The 16,883-nt window shown below is 41.8% G+C and overlaps 1 protein-coding gene and 1 non-coding gene across 4 annotated transcripts in view; one reads left to right on the top strand and one right to left on the bottom strand.

The window, feature by feature from the left end:
- ZMPSTE24 (zinc metallopeptidase STE24) overlaps positions 1-16,883 on the top strand; it is a 45,210-nt gene that overhangs the window by 12,173 nt on the left and 16,154 nt on the right. For 2 of the 3 annotated variants that reach the window (XM_066269524.1, XM_066269526.1), the window contains exons 3-7: positions 1,690-1,776; positions 3,671-3,787; positions 4,758-4,910; positions 6,522-6,663; positions 13,987-14,171. In XM_066269524.1, coding sequence (XP_066125621.1) covers positions 1,690-1,776; positions 3,671-3,787; positions 4,758-4,910; positions 6,522-6,663; positions 13,987-14,171 — 684 coding nt within the window. The remainder of the gene's footprint in view (positions 1-1,689; positions 1,777-3,670; positions 3,788-4,757; positions 4,911-6,521; positions 6,664-13,986; positions 14,172-16,883) is intronic. The other variant, XM_066269525.1, reaches the window with a different exon arrangement.
- TRNAT-AGU (transfer RNA threonine (anticodon AGU)) lies at positions 10,368-10,443 on the bottom strand. Its single transcript has one exon. It is a non-coding gene; the product is annotated as a tRNA-Thr (tRNA).

The following is a 16,883-nucleotide window of genomic DNA, read 5'->3' as shown; positions in this document are numbered from 1 at the left end:
CATCCCCAGCGCCCGGGCCATCTTTGCTCCAATGGAGCCTTGGCTGTGGGAGGGGAAGAGAGAGACAGAGAGGAAGGAGGGGGTGGGGGTGGAGAAGCAAATGGGCGCTTCTCCTATGTGCCCTGGCCGGGAATCGAACCCGGGTCCCCCGCACGCCAGGCCGACGCTCTACCGCTGAGCCAACCGGCCAGGGCCAGTATATACATTCTTTAAAAGCACGGATAAACCACTGTATTATTTATGGATTCATATATAAAAATGCAAGGAACCATGTCTGAACTGGCAGAATATTGTGGTTCAGATCATTTTGTTCCTGAGGCCCCACAGAAAGAAACAATAAAAATTGATTCCTTGACAAAATGAGTTCCACAAACTTAGTATCTGTCATGAGAAATTGTGTTTCTTCAGCATGTGTTCTCAGATTTTTTAAATTTATTTTTTGACAGAGACAGAGAGGGGGACTCACAGACAGGACGGGAGAGAGATGAGAAGCATGAGTTCTTTGTTGTGGCACCTTAGTTGTTCATTGATTGCTTTCTCATATGTACCTTGACTGGGGGGCTACAGCAGAGCTAGTGACCCCTTGCTCAAGTCAGCAACCTTGGGCTCAAGCCAGCGACCTTGAAATTCAAGCCAGAACTCTTGGTCTCAAGCCAAGTGACCTTGGGCTCAAGCCAGCGACCATAGGGTCATGCCTATGATCCCACGCTCAAGCCAGTGACCCTGCGTTTAAGCTAGTGAGCCCACACTTGAGCTGAATGAGCTGCACACAAGCCAGCGACCTTGCATTTTTGAACCTGAGTTCTCCGCATCCCAGTCTGATGCTCTATCCACTGTGCCACTGCCTGATCAGGCTGTATTCTCATATTTTAAGAGCTGCTTCCTCATTTTAATGTCATAGAGACTTTGTAAATATCTGTGTTCACTTTATCTGCCCAAGACAAAGTGTGTGCTGAGAAAGAGGTGTACTTCTATGAAACCCTGACTCCTCCTCAGGATTCACCTTTTTCTTTCCTGGAGAAGGCACAGATAGCTCATTCTGTCCCAATTTGATAAGTGGACATGACTCTCTACTTACACCAATACTAATACTTTGTCCTGACTGAAGAGGTTGTTTGTTTTTAAGGAAAAGCCATTGATAGAGCTGTAAATCCTGGTTCAATTATTTTATTTTTTTAAAGATTTTATTTATTGACTTTAAAGAGAGGAGAGAGAGAGAGAAGGGCAGGGGAGAGGAGCAGGAAGCAACTATGCTCACATGTGCCTTGACTAAGCAGGCCAGGGGTCTTGAGCCAGCAATCTCAATACTCCAGGTCGACGCTTTATCCACTGCGTCCCCACGGGTCAGGCTATAAAGGCTGGTTCAATTTTTATTTCTGTCACTCGTTAGCTGTGGGGATTTTGGACAAGTTATTTAGCCTTTCTAAACTTATTTTCTGATTTGAAAAGCCTTTGTTGTCTTTTGGGAAAAGTTTTTATTTTCCTTTAAACAGCTTTATTGAGATATAATTCACATATCATAAAATTCATACATATAAAATGTACAGGCAGAAACCTTTCAACCATCTAAATTTAGTATCTCGGTTTGTATTCATCTAAATGCATATTCTAAGATAGGTCCTTTTTTCTTTATAACATGATAGTTTCTAGTATTGCTCAAATGTGAGCAAAGTATGCTTTGTTTTATAGCTTATTCTTCTCTTTGGAGGAATCCCTTATCTCTGGAGACTTTCTGGACGGTTCTGTGACTATGCTGGCTTTGGACCAGAATATGAGGTATGTACACCCTCTTCTTAGCCTCCTAGGCTCTGAAGTGGTATCTGTCCTTTGTATGAACATTTCGTTGGTGAGCCTGTCATTGTCTCAGACACAAGGGTATTGGGTAGTGTAGTCTCTGGTTAGGCAGCTGAGTCTCACTACCTAAACATGCAATGAATGGGAAAGCATGAATTTTGTTGAACCCATACTAAGCAGGCATTCTGTGCCACACAACTTAGCAGATACTTCAGACAAAGACAGAGTGTGTATCTCTGTAAGTCTCCATTGAGCTGCGTGGTTTGACTAGCCACTCTGCCAAGAACTCCTGTTTAAGGCAACAGCTTAAACCTGAGACTTCCTACCTGTAATGTATGTTGGAACACTACTTCCTGACTTTTCCTTAGAAATTGCTAAGTCCAGTACCTCCTTCCCAATTCCTTTTTGAAATGATGAATCTCTTCTACATGTATAGGTACTTTGGGCTTTAATTCAGCTCATCTGATGTCCCTTCTCTGTATACCTTTTTAAGAGCCCCTCTTCCTGTGATATCTGTATCTTCACAGACACTTGCTCCTGATCTGTTATATGTGGCATTGCAGTTTACTTATATATTCTCTGCATTGTTTCAAAAGGACATAAAGTGGTTTCTTTATATAATCATCATGACTGACTCCTTGCTCAGTTCTCACCTTTTTTTTTTGCATGAGAGACACAGACAGGGACAGACAGACAGGAAGGAAGAGAGACAAGAAGCATCAACACATAGTTGCGGCACCTTAGTTGTTCATTGATTGCTTTCTCATAGGTGCCTTGACTGGGGGGCTCCAGCCGAGCCAGTTACCCCTTGCTTAAGCCAATGACCTTGGGCTCAAGTCAGTGACCATGGGGTCATGTCTATGATCCCACGCTCAAGCCAGCGACCTTGCACTCAAGCTGGTGAACCCATGCTCAAGCCAGTGACCTCAGGGTTTCAAACCTAGGTCCTCTGCGTCCCAGTCTGACACTTTATCCACTGTGCCACAGCCTGGTCAGGCTACTCTTTAGTTTTGTACAAAGAAATAAGACACTATTTTTTTAATGTTTCTAATGGTTTAAATTATAGTATACTAGATGAATACGAGTTTTACATATTCAGAACTGATAGTAGGAGTAGCCAAAAATTTTAAAGATCACAGAACAATCTTTTTTTTTTTTTTTTTTTTTGTATTTTTCTGAAGCTGGAAACGGGGAGAGACAGTCAGACAGACTCCCGCATGCGCCTGACTGGGATCCACCCGGCATGCCCACCAGGGGCAATGCTCTGCCCACCAGGGGGTGATGCTCTGCCCCTCCGGGGCGTTGCTCTGCCGCGACCAGAGCCACTCTAGCGCCTGGGGCAGAGGCCAAGGAGCCATCCCCAGCGCCCGGGCCATCTTTGCTCCAATGGAGCCTTGGCTGCGGGAGGGGAAGAGAGAGACAGAGAGGAAGGAGAGGGTGGGGTGGAGAAGCAAATGGGTGCTTCTCCTATGTGCCCTGGCCAGGAATCGAACCTGGGTCCCCCGCACGCCAGGCCGATGCTCTACCGCTGAGCCAACCGGCCAGGGCCAGAACAATCATTTTTATATTGATATGAAGATATGTTGATAAACTAGGGAGAATGGAGGATATTTCAGAAGACTATAGATGAACAAATATCTTGATATTCAAATATTTTAATTGTCTATATGACTTCAGATAATTTTCATAAAGTGCCTGTGTAATAAAGGAAGAATTGTTTTATTGCTTTGTCTTCTAGCAAGTAAACTTTGAGGGTGTAGGATCTACTAAGTACTCAGAAATTACTCATGGATTTGTTCACTAATAATTCATTTTAAGAATGAATTAATATTATACTATAAAAACTGCCATTTTTTTTTTTCCTTCTTGTATTTAGATCACTCAGTCTTTGGTGTTTCTGCTGATGGCTACACTTTTCAGTGCATTGACTGGTTTGCCTTGGAGTCTTTATAATACTTTTGTGATAGAAGAAAAACACGGTTTCAATCAGCAGGTATAATAGAGAATGCAAATATTCTCTTTTAAGATTCCCATTTTTAAAAAACCTATTGAGGGGAGAGAGAGAGAGAAACATCAGTTTGTTATTCAACTTATTTACTTACTCATTGGTTAATTTTTTTATTTATTTTTTGTATTTTTCTGAAGTGAGAAGCAGGGAGGCAGACAGACAGATTCTTGCATGTGTCCGACCAGGATCCACCCAGCAAGCTCTCTAGGGGGTGATGCTCTGCCCATCTGGGGCATTGCTCTGTTGCAACCGGAGCCATTGTAGCGCCTGAAGCACAGGCCATGGAGCCATCCCTAGCGCCTGGGCCAACTTTGCTCCAGTGGAACCTTGGCTGTGGGAGGAGAAAAGAGAGATAGAGAGAAAGGAGAGGGGGAGGGGTGGAGAAACAGTTGGGTGCTTTTCCTGTGTGCCCTGGCCGGGAATCGAACCCAGGACATCCACGTGCCAGGCCGATGCTCTACCACTGAGCCAACTGGCCAGGGCTCATTGGTTAATTCTTATATGTGCCCTGATCAGGGATTGAACCTGCATCCTTGGTGTATTGGGGTGATGGTCTAACCAACTACGCTCTGTAGCCAAGACCAGTGTTCTCCTTTAAACATGAGGAAGTTTTGTACTCTTCTGCTAGTAATAGTTGAAAGATAATTTGCTATTTTAGAGCATGAATTAATTGAGAAAAAAATGGAACTACATATGGTAAAGATTGTAAAGTCTTGCATAAACTTTTTTAGCGGTAATGTCTAGTGTTTTTCAGCTAATAACAATTAAATGAGTTTATTTTAAATTGTAAAATGTAGGACATTTACTTGTTGTCTTAGGTACCCAGTATCATATAATGTAGTTTCACTGCCTTTTAATTTTTAAAATTGCTTTAATAGTGTATCCTTTTTATTCATCTATTAGTTATTTAAAAAGCAGTTTCTCAGTTTCTTGTGATGATGTTTTCTCTTTTCAGACTTTGGGGTTCTTCATGAAAGATGCAATCAAAAAATTTATTGTGACTCAGTGTATTTTATTGCCCGTGTCTTCGCTTCTACTTTACATTATTAAAATTGGGGGCGACTACTTTTTTATTTATGCCTGGCTGTTCACATTAGTTGTGTCTCTGGTGAGTAAAATCTTTGTTTCATTTTCTTTTACAAAGTTCCTTGGTGCGATAAGCATGGTTTAGTCTTCATTAGCATGTTAACAGTTCTTGAGAAGCAGATGAAATATAAATAGATGCTCCTAAAGTCCACTCCTGGTTTCTGCTTTTGGTTATAAAAATAGGAGAATTGACTCCAATATAGATATTCATCTCCTTATGGTGACTTTTACAGATCCTAGAAACTAGTTGTTAGTTTTAATGATCCAGTTGTCAGGCAATTTTGGGCTATGCATTTATGAGTTGCCGCCAAGGTGGATGACACAGTTTGGTAAATTAGTGACTCTTGTCTGAGCTTCATTGACTAAAAATGATGGTGGTTTTGAAGAGAATAGATAGCAGAGGGACAAGAAGAAAGCATAAGCTTTCCCGGTTTTTCTTTGCCTTCCCTTGCTTTTTCCTTTCTCCTCTCTGCCTTTTCTCTGTCTCCCTTCTCTGTTCCTTTCCCCTTCCTCCTACCTTCCCTTCTCTTTTTCTCCCACTGTCAGCTCTCTTTCTTTTCCCTCCCTTTTCCTCTCATCCCCCTTCATTGTCCCTCCCCCACATCTTCTTTCCTCTTCTCCTTCACATATTCTAACACAGACACTACAACACAATAAAAATTGTCTGCTGACGCCCCTAAGGAATATCGCCTATCATCTCTTAACCCTGCAGGTGAGGAAAGTCATGTTAGTCTGAATTACTGCGGTGCTCATTGCTTCACTTCCTTCTGGTGGGATCAAAATCAGAAAATGGGCACTAGTTGGATTTACAAATACCTGTTGTATGGCATACTGGAGTGAGAGGAAAGAACAGAGGAAATGTTTCCAAAATGCTTAAGGAAGTGCTGTTTCAGCTAAAGTGTATGGTTGTGAACTGCAGGTAATTAATTTTAGCAGACCAACCAAATAACAGACAGCATGCAAACCCCCTCTAGTAATTCTTTTTTAGCAAAGACTTCAGGTCTGTCTTGATTACTTTGAAAGGCAGAATTCCAAATTCTTTTTTTCTTTTTTTTTTTCTTTTTTTTCTTTGTGGCAGAGACAGAGAGAGTCAGAAAGAGGGACAGACTGACAGGAAGGGAAAGAGATGAGAAACATCAATTCTTCGTTGCAGTTCCTTAGTTGTTAATTGATTGCTTTCTCATATGTGCCTTGACCGGGGGGCTACTGCAGACTGAGTGACCCCTTGCTCGAGCCAGCGACCTTGGACTCAAGCTGGTGAGCCTTGCTTAAACCAGATGGGCTCGTGCTCAAGCTGGCAACCGCGGGGTCTCAAACCTGGGTCCTCTGCATCCCTGTCCCATGCTCTATCCACTGCACCACCGCCTGGTCAGGCCCCAAGGGAGTTTTGAATGAACCGTTTGACTTTTCAGTTGTGACCACCTGGAGACTACTCATTTTGATTTAATTTATCAAATAGATTGAACATTTGCCATCTGGAACAATTTGGGGCTGAGGATACCAGCACAAATAAGATAAGGTCTCTGTTCTCAAGGCTAGGATCACATAGTTGTTTTAACATAATTAAATTTGTATAATGAGGAGTTTTTCTTTAAGAACACATTCATAGGTTCTTCTGACATTTACTTTTCAGGTGCTTGTCACAATCTATGCTGATTATATTGCCCCTTTATTTGACAAATTCACGCCTCTACCGGAGGGAAAGCTTAAACAAGAAATTGAAGTAATGGCAAAGAGTATTGACTTTCCTTTGACTAAGGTGTATGTTGTTGAAGGTAAGGCTACCGGGGTAAGAAGATTTCATTTGACTGGTTTGTTTTATTTGAGCACTTTATTCTTAAAACTTGAATAAATGAACAAATCAGTTTTTTAAAAATTGTGCTACCTAAAGGTTAGGTTTTTACATTTTGGCTTTTTAAGATTTATAGGAATTGATGACATAGTCTAGGGATAGAGACTGGTTGCCTGATCCCAAATCCTGCTCTTGCCTGAAGCTGTGTTTGGTTGGCTTTACAGTATTATTTTTAATTTTGGGCCGAGGCCTTTATCACTCCCTGTTATATCATCTACATGAGATTGATTTATGTACTTCTGTTACCTGCCTGGCTCCTCATAATTAAGTTGGACTTGTGTATAGTCAAATTTCAGTTAACACTAGTTGGGGCACTCAAAAACAAAACCATTTTGGGGGGGCTTTTTTTCCCTCAACGAAACTTCCAGTGTTCTAGAGGAGTCTGATTTCACTTGCAGATTACTGAAAACTGTCCTACCATTCGGTACAGGTAAGCTAGCTATAGCTACGTGAGAACTAAATTCTCAAGGAAGCTTGCTTGCAAAGGTTCAGAGTGACGCCGTCATGTGATAGCATGACTTTCAGATGCTTTAAATTAAAATCCATGTAAATGAGTGAGACTGATCCTGCCCCTGCTGCTACCAGCTGTGGAATCTGGACAGATCACTTCACGGTGCTTCTGGGTTTCAGTTTTGTTCCCCTAAACCATGCATGGTTTGGCACATATTTTGTGTAAAGGCATAGATAATGAATATTTTAGGCTTTTCAGGCCACATGTTCTTTGTCACAGCTGTTCAACTCTGTCATTATAGTACAAGAGCAGTCATAGATAATACATAAACCAGTGAGCATGGCTGTCATCTAGTAAAACTTTATTTATAAAAATAAGTGGCAGATTGCATTGGGCCTACAAGCCATATTTTACCCATCCCTCTAAACTTAAAATATCGCCAGTGAGAAGCAGTTTATTGGATGAAGGCGTAGAAACTGAGAAGTACAGAATTATGGGGCAGGGGAGTACAGAGATGGTCATAATGGGAAAGAATGAATTAACAGCAACGAAGAGAGTAGAGAACTCTCAGATATTGGTAGTTTCTGAGGTTATACAACCCAACTAAAGGTATCACTGGAACATTTCTATGGGGAAATGATGGGAGAATAAGCCAATTCATACTACTTCTTTAGCCATTGAGATCACTACTCTTTCAGTTAATATTAACTAGCAGCACACTAATCAGTATAGTAGAACAGTTTCTGAGTCTTTTATGGAAGGGGCAACCTATGTTGCTGATCACTTAAATTATAATCAGGTAACATGAAATGACAAATAATGTGACAACAGGTGCTTGATAGATGGAATATAAGCCATAATTGCTCTATGATTTTAGATGAAATTGTCAAGGGTTTTATGTACGGTTATAATATAAGCTGGAACACCACATAAAATTAAGATTGGAGGTGGAAGGGTAGAATTTCAGAGGTTAGGCTGTGGAGTCAGTAGTCTTGGGTTTGAATCCTAGCTCTATCACAGTTATCTGTGACTTTGGGCAATTTAACTTTGCTAAACAGAAGTTTACTCATTGGTAATATATGTTTTTATTGTTGTTAATAATGGTAGCAATCCTCAAAAGTATTTTGAATGAATAAATGTTACTAACAATAACACACATTACAGATTTGTACATTGATAAGAATATTGTAGAGAGAAACCAAGGTTCCACTCTCAGAAAATATCAGATAGCAAGTGCTGTGCAGAGAATGAAAGTAGTGTAATGTGATGAAGAATGACTGAGTAGATGTGTCATCAGGCAAGCCTTCTCTGAGCAAATGAATTTAAGCTGAAACATGAAGGAAGGAGCCATGCATGCAGAGATCAAGAGAAAGACCTTCCAGTGCTTTGAATCTTCAGGAAACGGAAAAAAGCCCTATGTGCCTGCCATGTGGCAAGAGAATGTTAGGACATGAAATCTGAGACATAGGCAAGATCAGACCATGAAGGCCTTTGTAAGTCAGGGGAAGGAGCTTGAATTTTATTATAAGTTCAGGGAGAAAAGCCATTGAAGATTTTAGGCAGGAAAGTGCATGGTCTGGTTTGTATTTCTGGAGAACAGATTGTAGGGGCGGCAAGCATAGATTCAGGGAGAGCAGTTAGTGGTAATCCAGGTAGTAATCCAGGTGGGAGATAGTGGTTGCTTAGACTAGGGCAGTAGTGACTGATGGAAAGAAGTGGGGCGAATGTTTTAAAGGTGGAGTTGACGGACTTTGCTAATATTTAGATTACATGGAGAGGAATAAGGGGCAAAGGGAGACATCAAGAATAATGACCTAGACTTTCCGCCTGAGAAATTGGATACATGGTAGTTTACTGAGACTGGAAAAAACAGGGAGACAGCAGGTTGTTGCAAAATTAAGTTGGATGTGTTGCAGTGGTGGGATTCAGCTGGTTTGCACCAGTTCAGCAGAGCCGATACCTAATTTTTTGTTGAGTTTGATGAACCGTTTGTTAAAATGGGACTTGTAAATCAAGGTTCTCTCTAAGGTGGGTGCCTGAACAGTCTCCCAATGTAGAAATCACAAATTTATATTCCTTACTCTTTTTTGACATTCATCTGTGCAACTGCATTTGCTAAGCGCCCATAGTAATGTTCATTCCATCTATAGGTGAAAAAAATTTGATGAGCCCTGGCCGGTTGGCTCAGCGGTAGAGCGTCGGCCTAGCGTGCGGAGGACCCGGGTTCGATTCCCGGCCAGGGCACATAGGAGAAGCGCCCATTTGCTTCTCCACCCCTCCGCCGCGCTTTCCTCTCTGTCTCTCTCTTCCCCTCCTGCAGCCAAGGCTCCATTGGAGCAAAGATGGCCCGGGCGCTGGGCATGGCTCTGTGGCCTCTGCCTCAGGCGCTAGAGTGGCTCTGGTCGCAATATGGAGATGCCCAGGATGGGCAGAGCATCGCCCCCTGGGGGGCAGAGCACCGCCCCTGGTGGGCGTGCCGGGTGGATCCCGGTCGGGCGCATGCAGGAGTCTGTCTGACTGTCTCTCCCTGTTTCCAGCTTCAGAAAAATGAAGAAAAAAAAAAAAAAAAATTTTGATGAAACTATGCTTGTAATATTTATGTATTCATTTCATAAAACTCATTATACCTTTGATGAAATACTACATTTTAATTTCCTTGCATTTGTTACTTCAGTAAAAAAACATATAACGTAAAGAGAAAAAGTGCCAAATAGCCAGGAGGTAACAAACTAGCATCGGAAATATCTTAAATATCAGTTTTATTGTTTTTTGTTAGGTGTTAATTATTTTTTCATTAATATATATATATATATTTTTGCATTTTTCTGAAGCTGGAAACAGGGAGAGACAGTCAGACAGACTCCTGCATGCGCCCGACCGGGATCCACCCGGCACGCCCACCAGGGGCGACGCTCTGCCCACCAGGGGGCGATGCTCTGCCCATCCTGGGCGTCGCCATGTTGCGACCCTCCTGGGCGTCGCCATGTTGCGACCCTCCTGGGTGTCGCCATGTTGCGACCAGAGCCACTCTAGCGCCTGGGGCAGAGGCCACAGAGCCATCCCCAGCGCCCGGGCCATCTTTGCTCCAGTGGAGCCTTGGCTGCGGGAGGGGAAGAGAGAGACAGAGAGGAAGGTGCGGCGGAGGGGTGGAGAAGCAAATGGGCGCTTCTCCCATGTGCCCTGGCCGGGAATCGAACCCGGGTCCTCCGCACACTAGGCCGACGCTCTACCGCTGAGCCAACCGGCCAGGGCTTCATTAATATTTTAAAACTCTTTCTTATAATCTAGTTTTGTATACCTCTTTTATTGTTTGTATTTAAGTATCAATTGCATGAAATAATAAACTACCTTTCGGTATATTGGGTTTTTTTGTTTGTTTGTTTTTCAGAGGCAGAGAGTCAGAGAGGGATAGGTAGGGACAGACAGACAGGAATGGAGAGAGATGAGAAGCATCAATTATCAGTTTTTCATTGTGGCACTTTAGTTGTTCATTGATTGCTTTCTCACATGTGCCTTGACCATGAGGCTACAGCAGACCAAGTGACCCCTTGCTCAAGCCAGCGACCTTGGGTTCAAGCTGGTGAGCCTTGCTCAAACCAGATGAGCCCGTGCTCAAGCTAGTGACCTTGGGTCTGGAACCTGGGTCCTCCGCATCCCAGTCTGACTGTATCCACTGCGCCACTGTCTGGTCAGGCCGGTATATTGTTTTTTAATACTTAAAACAGACATTAGGGGAGAGAACTGGTTGTTAAATTACTTGAATCCCACCACTGATGTGTTGTATATTGAGATATCTGTTAACACTGAATTAGAGTTCTACAAACAAACAGTAGAAAACAATTGTAGCTGATTTAAGCAAAAAAAAAAATTTATTGAAACAATATTTGATAAGTTACAGAATCACCAGGAAGTTTGAGTCTACCAAGCTTGGGAATCGGGCTGTTCCGCAGGGAGACAAGGAACTCGGAATTTCGCTGCAGAACCAGCCTGGGAGGGCACTGCTGTTGCCTCCTCCTGTTGGATTCGGCAGTCTGTGCCCTAACATCCCTATCACTAGCACTGACAGAATTAATTCCTCACTGCCCTGCTTCTATTCCGAGTCCTCAGTGGGTGCATTTGATTGACAGAGCCAGGGCACAGGGCTAGCTGCCAGGAATGCTGAGGAAGCAAATATCTGGCTTTTTAGATTTCTCAGATGAGAAGCAGTCTTTCACAGACTTACATGGTGTGAATTCCCTGAACTCTGAAAGGAGATTCCAATCCTGGGCAAGGACAAAAAACACACATAAGAATATAAACAACAAATGTGTACTGTAGACATCTGTGTGCAGATGTAGAAATATCAACTGGGCAGCTGGGTGTGTGAGTCTGGAGTTCTAGGGAGAGGTCAGGGTCAGGAATATTGATATGGAAGTATCTGGCACATAGATGGTGTTTAGTGCCATGAATGAGCAGCACTTAGAGGCGGGGAGGCAGTCAGCTCAGAGTCAGCAGGAGAGGAAGAGCCAGCATCAGCAACTGAGAAGAAGAGAGACCATTGAGTAGGAAGGAAAACAGGAGAAAATGAAGTTTCTTTTGAGATAGGAAAAGAAGGTGTTTCAAGGAGAGAATGGTCAGCTGCTACAGATGCTGCTGTGAGGTTGGTTAAGGTCAAACATCATAAAAATGACATAGATGGCAACACCTTGCACTTGCATAGAACATTTTGATTTCCAGTTTTCAAATACATCCTTCATGCCTCCAGTGGTATTATTAATCCATTCAGTCAGTGAGCATTATTGAATATAGTATATGCTACATGCCAGGCACAGGGATACAAAAAGCTTACAGTTTATTGTGGGGACTCTTAAACTTTAGTGAATACTAAGTAAAAATTCCCTGGAGAGTTTGTTAAAAGACAGGTTCCTGGGCTCCATTCCTGGAGATCCTGACTTACCCGTGTTTATAGTATCTACTTCTAACCAGCACCCTGGGGTGATTTTAGTGTAGGTGTTCCTTTGGCCACACTTCCAGATATTTGGGCCAACGGGAGATATTAAAATGTTAATTTTATTTTATTTATATGCATACCAATAAATCTGCCTACTTCCATAAATAACTTTAGGCAGTATCTAAGAACTATTTTTATATTACATTTTTTAAAAATCAGAGTCAGAGAAGACAGAAATAAGATGGAAGAATAAGACCTCAGAATGATACACAGGTCTCCAGATCCTAAGGTCCTGTATTATTGGCAAAACTGGACCACATGCTTGGCTCTTAACATCCAGGCAATTAAACAAAAACTGAAAATAAGTAAAGAAATGCCACTACTTACCAGAGCCATACTACATTCTAAACATACTGCCAAACTTACTGCTATATATATAAAATATGCTATATTCTAAATACACTACTAAACATACTTTATGTTAGAAATTTAAGTAGATACAGAATTCACGTTTTCTGTGAGAGATCTCAAATTTCCAAGAGAAACAAATATTTTATCATTTCTTGTCTTAAAAAAGCATGTAAGTAAAAGTAGTAGTTTATGTGGATCAGGCTGTATACTAATTGACTTACTGAGAATTTCTCATGTCCTCCTTAATCCAATCCAATGATGTAGATATTGGCTTGCATCATAAACAGGAAAATAAAGCTTAAAGAAATTAAGAAAGTTTCTTACATTTACACAGCTAGTACATGGCAGAGCCAAGATTTGAACCCAAAGTCTGCTCTTAACCACTAAGTCCACTGCGCATTGTATAACATTTAGAAAATAAATATATATCAGGAAGAAAATAAAAATCAACCATAGTTCACTTCTGTTAGCCACTATTAAAAATTTAGATACGGCCCTGGCCGGTTGGCTCAGTGGTAGAATGTCGGCCTGGTGTGCAGAAGTCTCGGGTTCGATTCCCGGCCAGGGCGCACAGGAGAGTCACCCATCTGCTTCTCCACCCCTCCCCCTCTCCTTCCTCTCTGTCTCTCTCTTCCCCTCCTGCAGCCGAGACTCCATTGGAGCAAAGATGGCCCGGGCGCTGGGGATGGCTCCTTGGCCTCTGCCCCAGGCGCTGGAGTGGCTCTGGTCGCAATGGAGCGACGCCCTGGAGGGGCAGAGCATCGCCCCCTGGTGGGCAGAGCGTCATCCCCTGGTGGGCGTGCCGGGTGGATCCCGGTCGGGCACATGCGGGAGTCTGTCTGACTGTCTTCTCCTCATTTCTAGCTTCAGAAAAATACAAAAAGAAAAAAAAATTTAGATACGTTTTTTTCCAGCCTTTTAAAAAATAGCTTTAATTATTTTTGAGTATTGAAGTACATATACTTACTTTAAAAGCCTTAGAAAAGAGAGAAAAGTATAGGGGAGAACAAAAATCCATAGTTCTAAAAGCCAGTGATAAACACGTTGGTATTTATGACAATAATGGAACCTTATATACAGGAAGTTTTATATCCTCAGGATATTGGTGAGCCTTTTCCTGTCTCGTTAACATTCTTCAAAAGTGTAATTTGGGGGGAATTGCTTAAAATTTCACTTCATAGCTTTACCATAATGTAAGCATTTCACTGTGCTGGGTGGTTAGGCTGTCAGGTATTGTTGCTACACAGCTCTGGTGAGCGTAAATCCCTATTGGCAAGACTGCAGGTAAACAGACACTGTCCGCCGCTGATGATTTATGCTGATACAGTTTTCTTTAGGTATTAAACAATTTGAAAGTGCTAATATCCTTTCCAGTAGTTCAATTTCTAGGAATCTCTCCAGAGGACCCCAGACTTTTTAATTATTTTCCATGCTTTGAACTGTCTTTTCCTTAGGATCTAAACGCTCTTCCCACAGCAATGCTTATTTTTATGGCTTCTTCAAGAACAAGCGAATAGTTTTGTTTGACACTCTACTAGAAGAGTATTCTATACTAAACAAAGACATCCAGGAGGAGTCTGGCATGGAACCTCGCAATGATGGAGAAGGGGACACTGAAGAAATAAAAGCTAAAGTTAAAGTGAGTTCTTCTTTTCCTAAGAGACTCTGGTTTAGTTTTTATAAAACAGTTTCCTGTGACAACTCAAAATAATATCAATTTCTATGTGATTGTTGAATTAAGAAAGACTATGGAATACAAACACCATGCCCGTTTATAATTCTGGTATTTGGGAGAGATCATCACTGTTATTACATGCTGACTACCTTGCAAGCTTTTGTAGAATGTACGCATTAAATTGGAAATATAAGATAGGAAAGTTCTTATGATTATAAGCTATCTTTAAAACAGGGACTTTATATTCTTGATATGTTTATGATCATCAGAGAAATCCAACAGGCAGAATAAAGAAAAGATAAACATCTCATTTCTAGCTTCATTGAGACAATAATTATAGGCTCTGGCAAGGGAGAGACTTGGATTTGAATCCTGGTTCTGTCATTTAGAAGTTTTGCACATTGTGTACTTGGTACATTATTGTACTTGAGTACATTCTGTAATTTGGTCAGCTTTCTTTTAATGAATATTTATGAAATTAGTATTCTGCACTGGGGTACTTTGGCACTAAGAATACATAATTAGCCTGACCTGTGGTGGCGCAGTGGATAAAGCGTCGACCTGGAAATGCTGGGGTCGCCGGTTCAAAACCCTGGGCTTGCCTGGTCAAGGCACATGTGGGAGCTGATGCTTCCAGCTCCTCCCCCCTGTCTCTCTCTCCTCTCTCTCTCCCCCTCCCTCTCTTCTCTCTAAAATGAATAAATAAAATAAATAAATAAATTAATTAATTAAAAAAAAAGAATACATAATTAAAGAGGCAAACCCTTGCTCTCAAGGAACTTACACAGTCACAGTACAGTCTAGTGATGATTGCCACAGTGAAGTTGTGTGTACTGGATGCAGTGAGAACATAAGAAAAGACATTTTTCAAATCTCACCTGGAAGTTCGAGAAAGCTTTTTGTGAGGTCCTTCCCTAGATGAGATCAGCTTGTGCTGATTAGCAAAATCTAAACTACCAAGACTAAACAGGGGAAAGGGGACAGTGCTAAGAAATGACATACGTTTAATCAAAAACAGTCACCAACCTGACCAGGCGGTGGTGCAGTGGATAGAGTGTCGGACTGGGATGCAGAAGACCCAGGTTTGAGACCCCAAGGTCGCCAGCTTGAGTGTGGGCCCATCTGGTTTGAGCAAAGCTCACCAGCTTGGACCCAAGGTCGCTGGCTCGAGCAAGGGGTTACTCGGCCTGCTGAAGGCCCGCGGTCAAGGCACATATGAGAAAGCAGTCAATGAACAAACAACTAAGGTGTCTCAACGAAAACCGGATGACTGATGCTTCTCATCTCTCTCTGTTCCTGTCTGTCTGTCCCTATCTATCCCTCTCTCTGACTCTCTCTGTCCCTGTAAAAAAAACCCAAAAAACAAAAAAAAAAGTCACCAGTATTTATCTCGGTGATGTGCTGTTGGCTTTGGATCTGTGTATCGCTCGGCAAGTAAGTTAAGCTCTCTAAACCGTTTGTTTCTTAACCAAAAGATGATGCCATCAGGGTTTCTCACCTCTGCACAGTTAATGCTTGGGCCATGTAATTGTTTGTTGTGGGAGAATATCTTGTGCATCATAGATGTTTAGCAGCATCTCTGGCCTCTCCCTGCTAGATGCCCACATCAACACCCCACCACACCCTTGCCACCCCAAGAATCGCAACAAATATCAAAAATATCTCTAGACAGCATGATGTGGGGGCTTGCAGGGCAAGTTCACTGAGTTGAGAAACCCTGGGCTGAAGATGCCCCCCTTTGAGGGTCATGGAGATTAAAAGAAATAATATGTATATGTAAATACTGTGGAGTTAATTTTATGTATTCTAAGTATCAGAAAATAACTATTATAATTTGAGTATTTGTTTTGACCTAAAAAGATGGTCTAGTAAAATGCCTAGCCTGTTATAAATATGTAAATAGTAGGTAGAACAAAATTCTGTGAAAGGAATAATTAGCACCTGGAGAGGCTTAACTCCTTTGATTGTATAATATTTATTTTTATGTGGGGTTATCCCACTTGTTACAATATTGGAATAAAAGTTACTTTGGTCTGACCAAGAGGCATAGGACTTTAAGCCAGGAAGAGATCTTAAGGTCATCTTATAGATAGAAAAACTGGAGTCCAGAAAAGGTAACCCAGTAACAACACTGAGGAGTCATACAAGTTCAGCAAAGCAACCTACTTAAGAGGTATCCACATACAGGGTGGATCACATTAGAGCCAAACCTAGACATCAGTGGTTCACTGATTTTAAGCAATATAATGAAATTGCTGACTTTTAGTATCTATGAGAATAGTATTCTTTGGCTTCAATTTTTTAAAAGATTGGGTAGTCCTTTGAAGCATGTTGAATGGAGTTTGAGTTATTATCCTGGCTTCTTGAAGAGCCAGTTTTATTTCATTGATAACCATAAACATTTTTGCATCTGAGTACAAATTATAAGATGAAGATACATTAGACATAGTCCTACCCTAAAGAACCCATTGCAAAGGAGACTGGATATGTACACAAATAGCCCATACTTTAAGGCAAAGTGTGGTAAATATCTGAAGTGGTTGAAATAGTGTGGTTTTTATAAATTTAGAAATTAGCCTGACCAGATGGTGGTGCAGTGGATAGAGCGTTGACCTGGGGTGCAGAGGACCCAAATTTGAAACCCTGAGGTCGCCGGCTTGAGCACAGGGTCCCTGG

The sequence above is a fragment of the Saccopteryx bilineata genome, chromosome 3 (genome assembly GCF_036850765.1).
Source record: "Saccopteryx bilineata isolate mSacBil1 chromosome 3, mSacBil1_pri_phased_curated, whole genome shotgun sequence".
Classification (NCBI taxonomy): Eukaryota; Metazoa; Chordata; class Mammalia; order Chiroptera; family Emballonuridae; genus Saccopteryx; species Saccopteryx bilineata.
The sequence above is the reverse complement of the archived record's forward strand: the minus strand, read 5'-3'. Positions and strand labels throughout refer to the sequence as shown.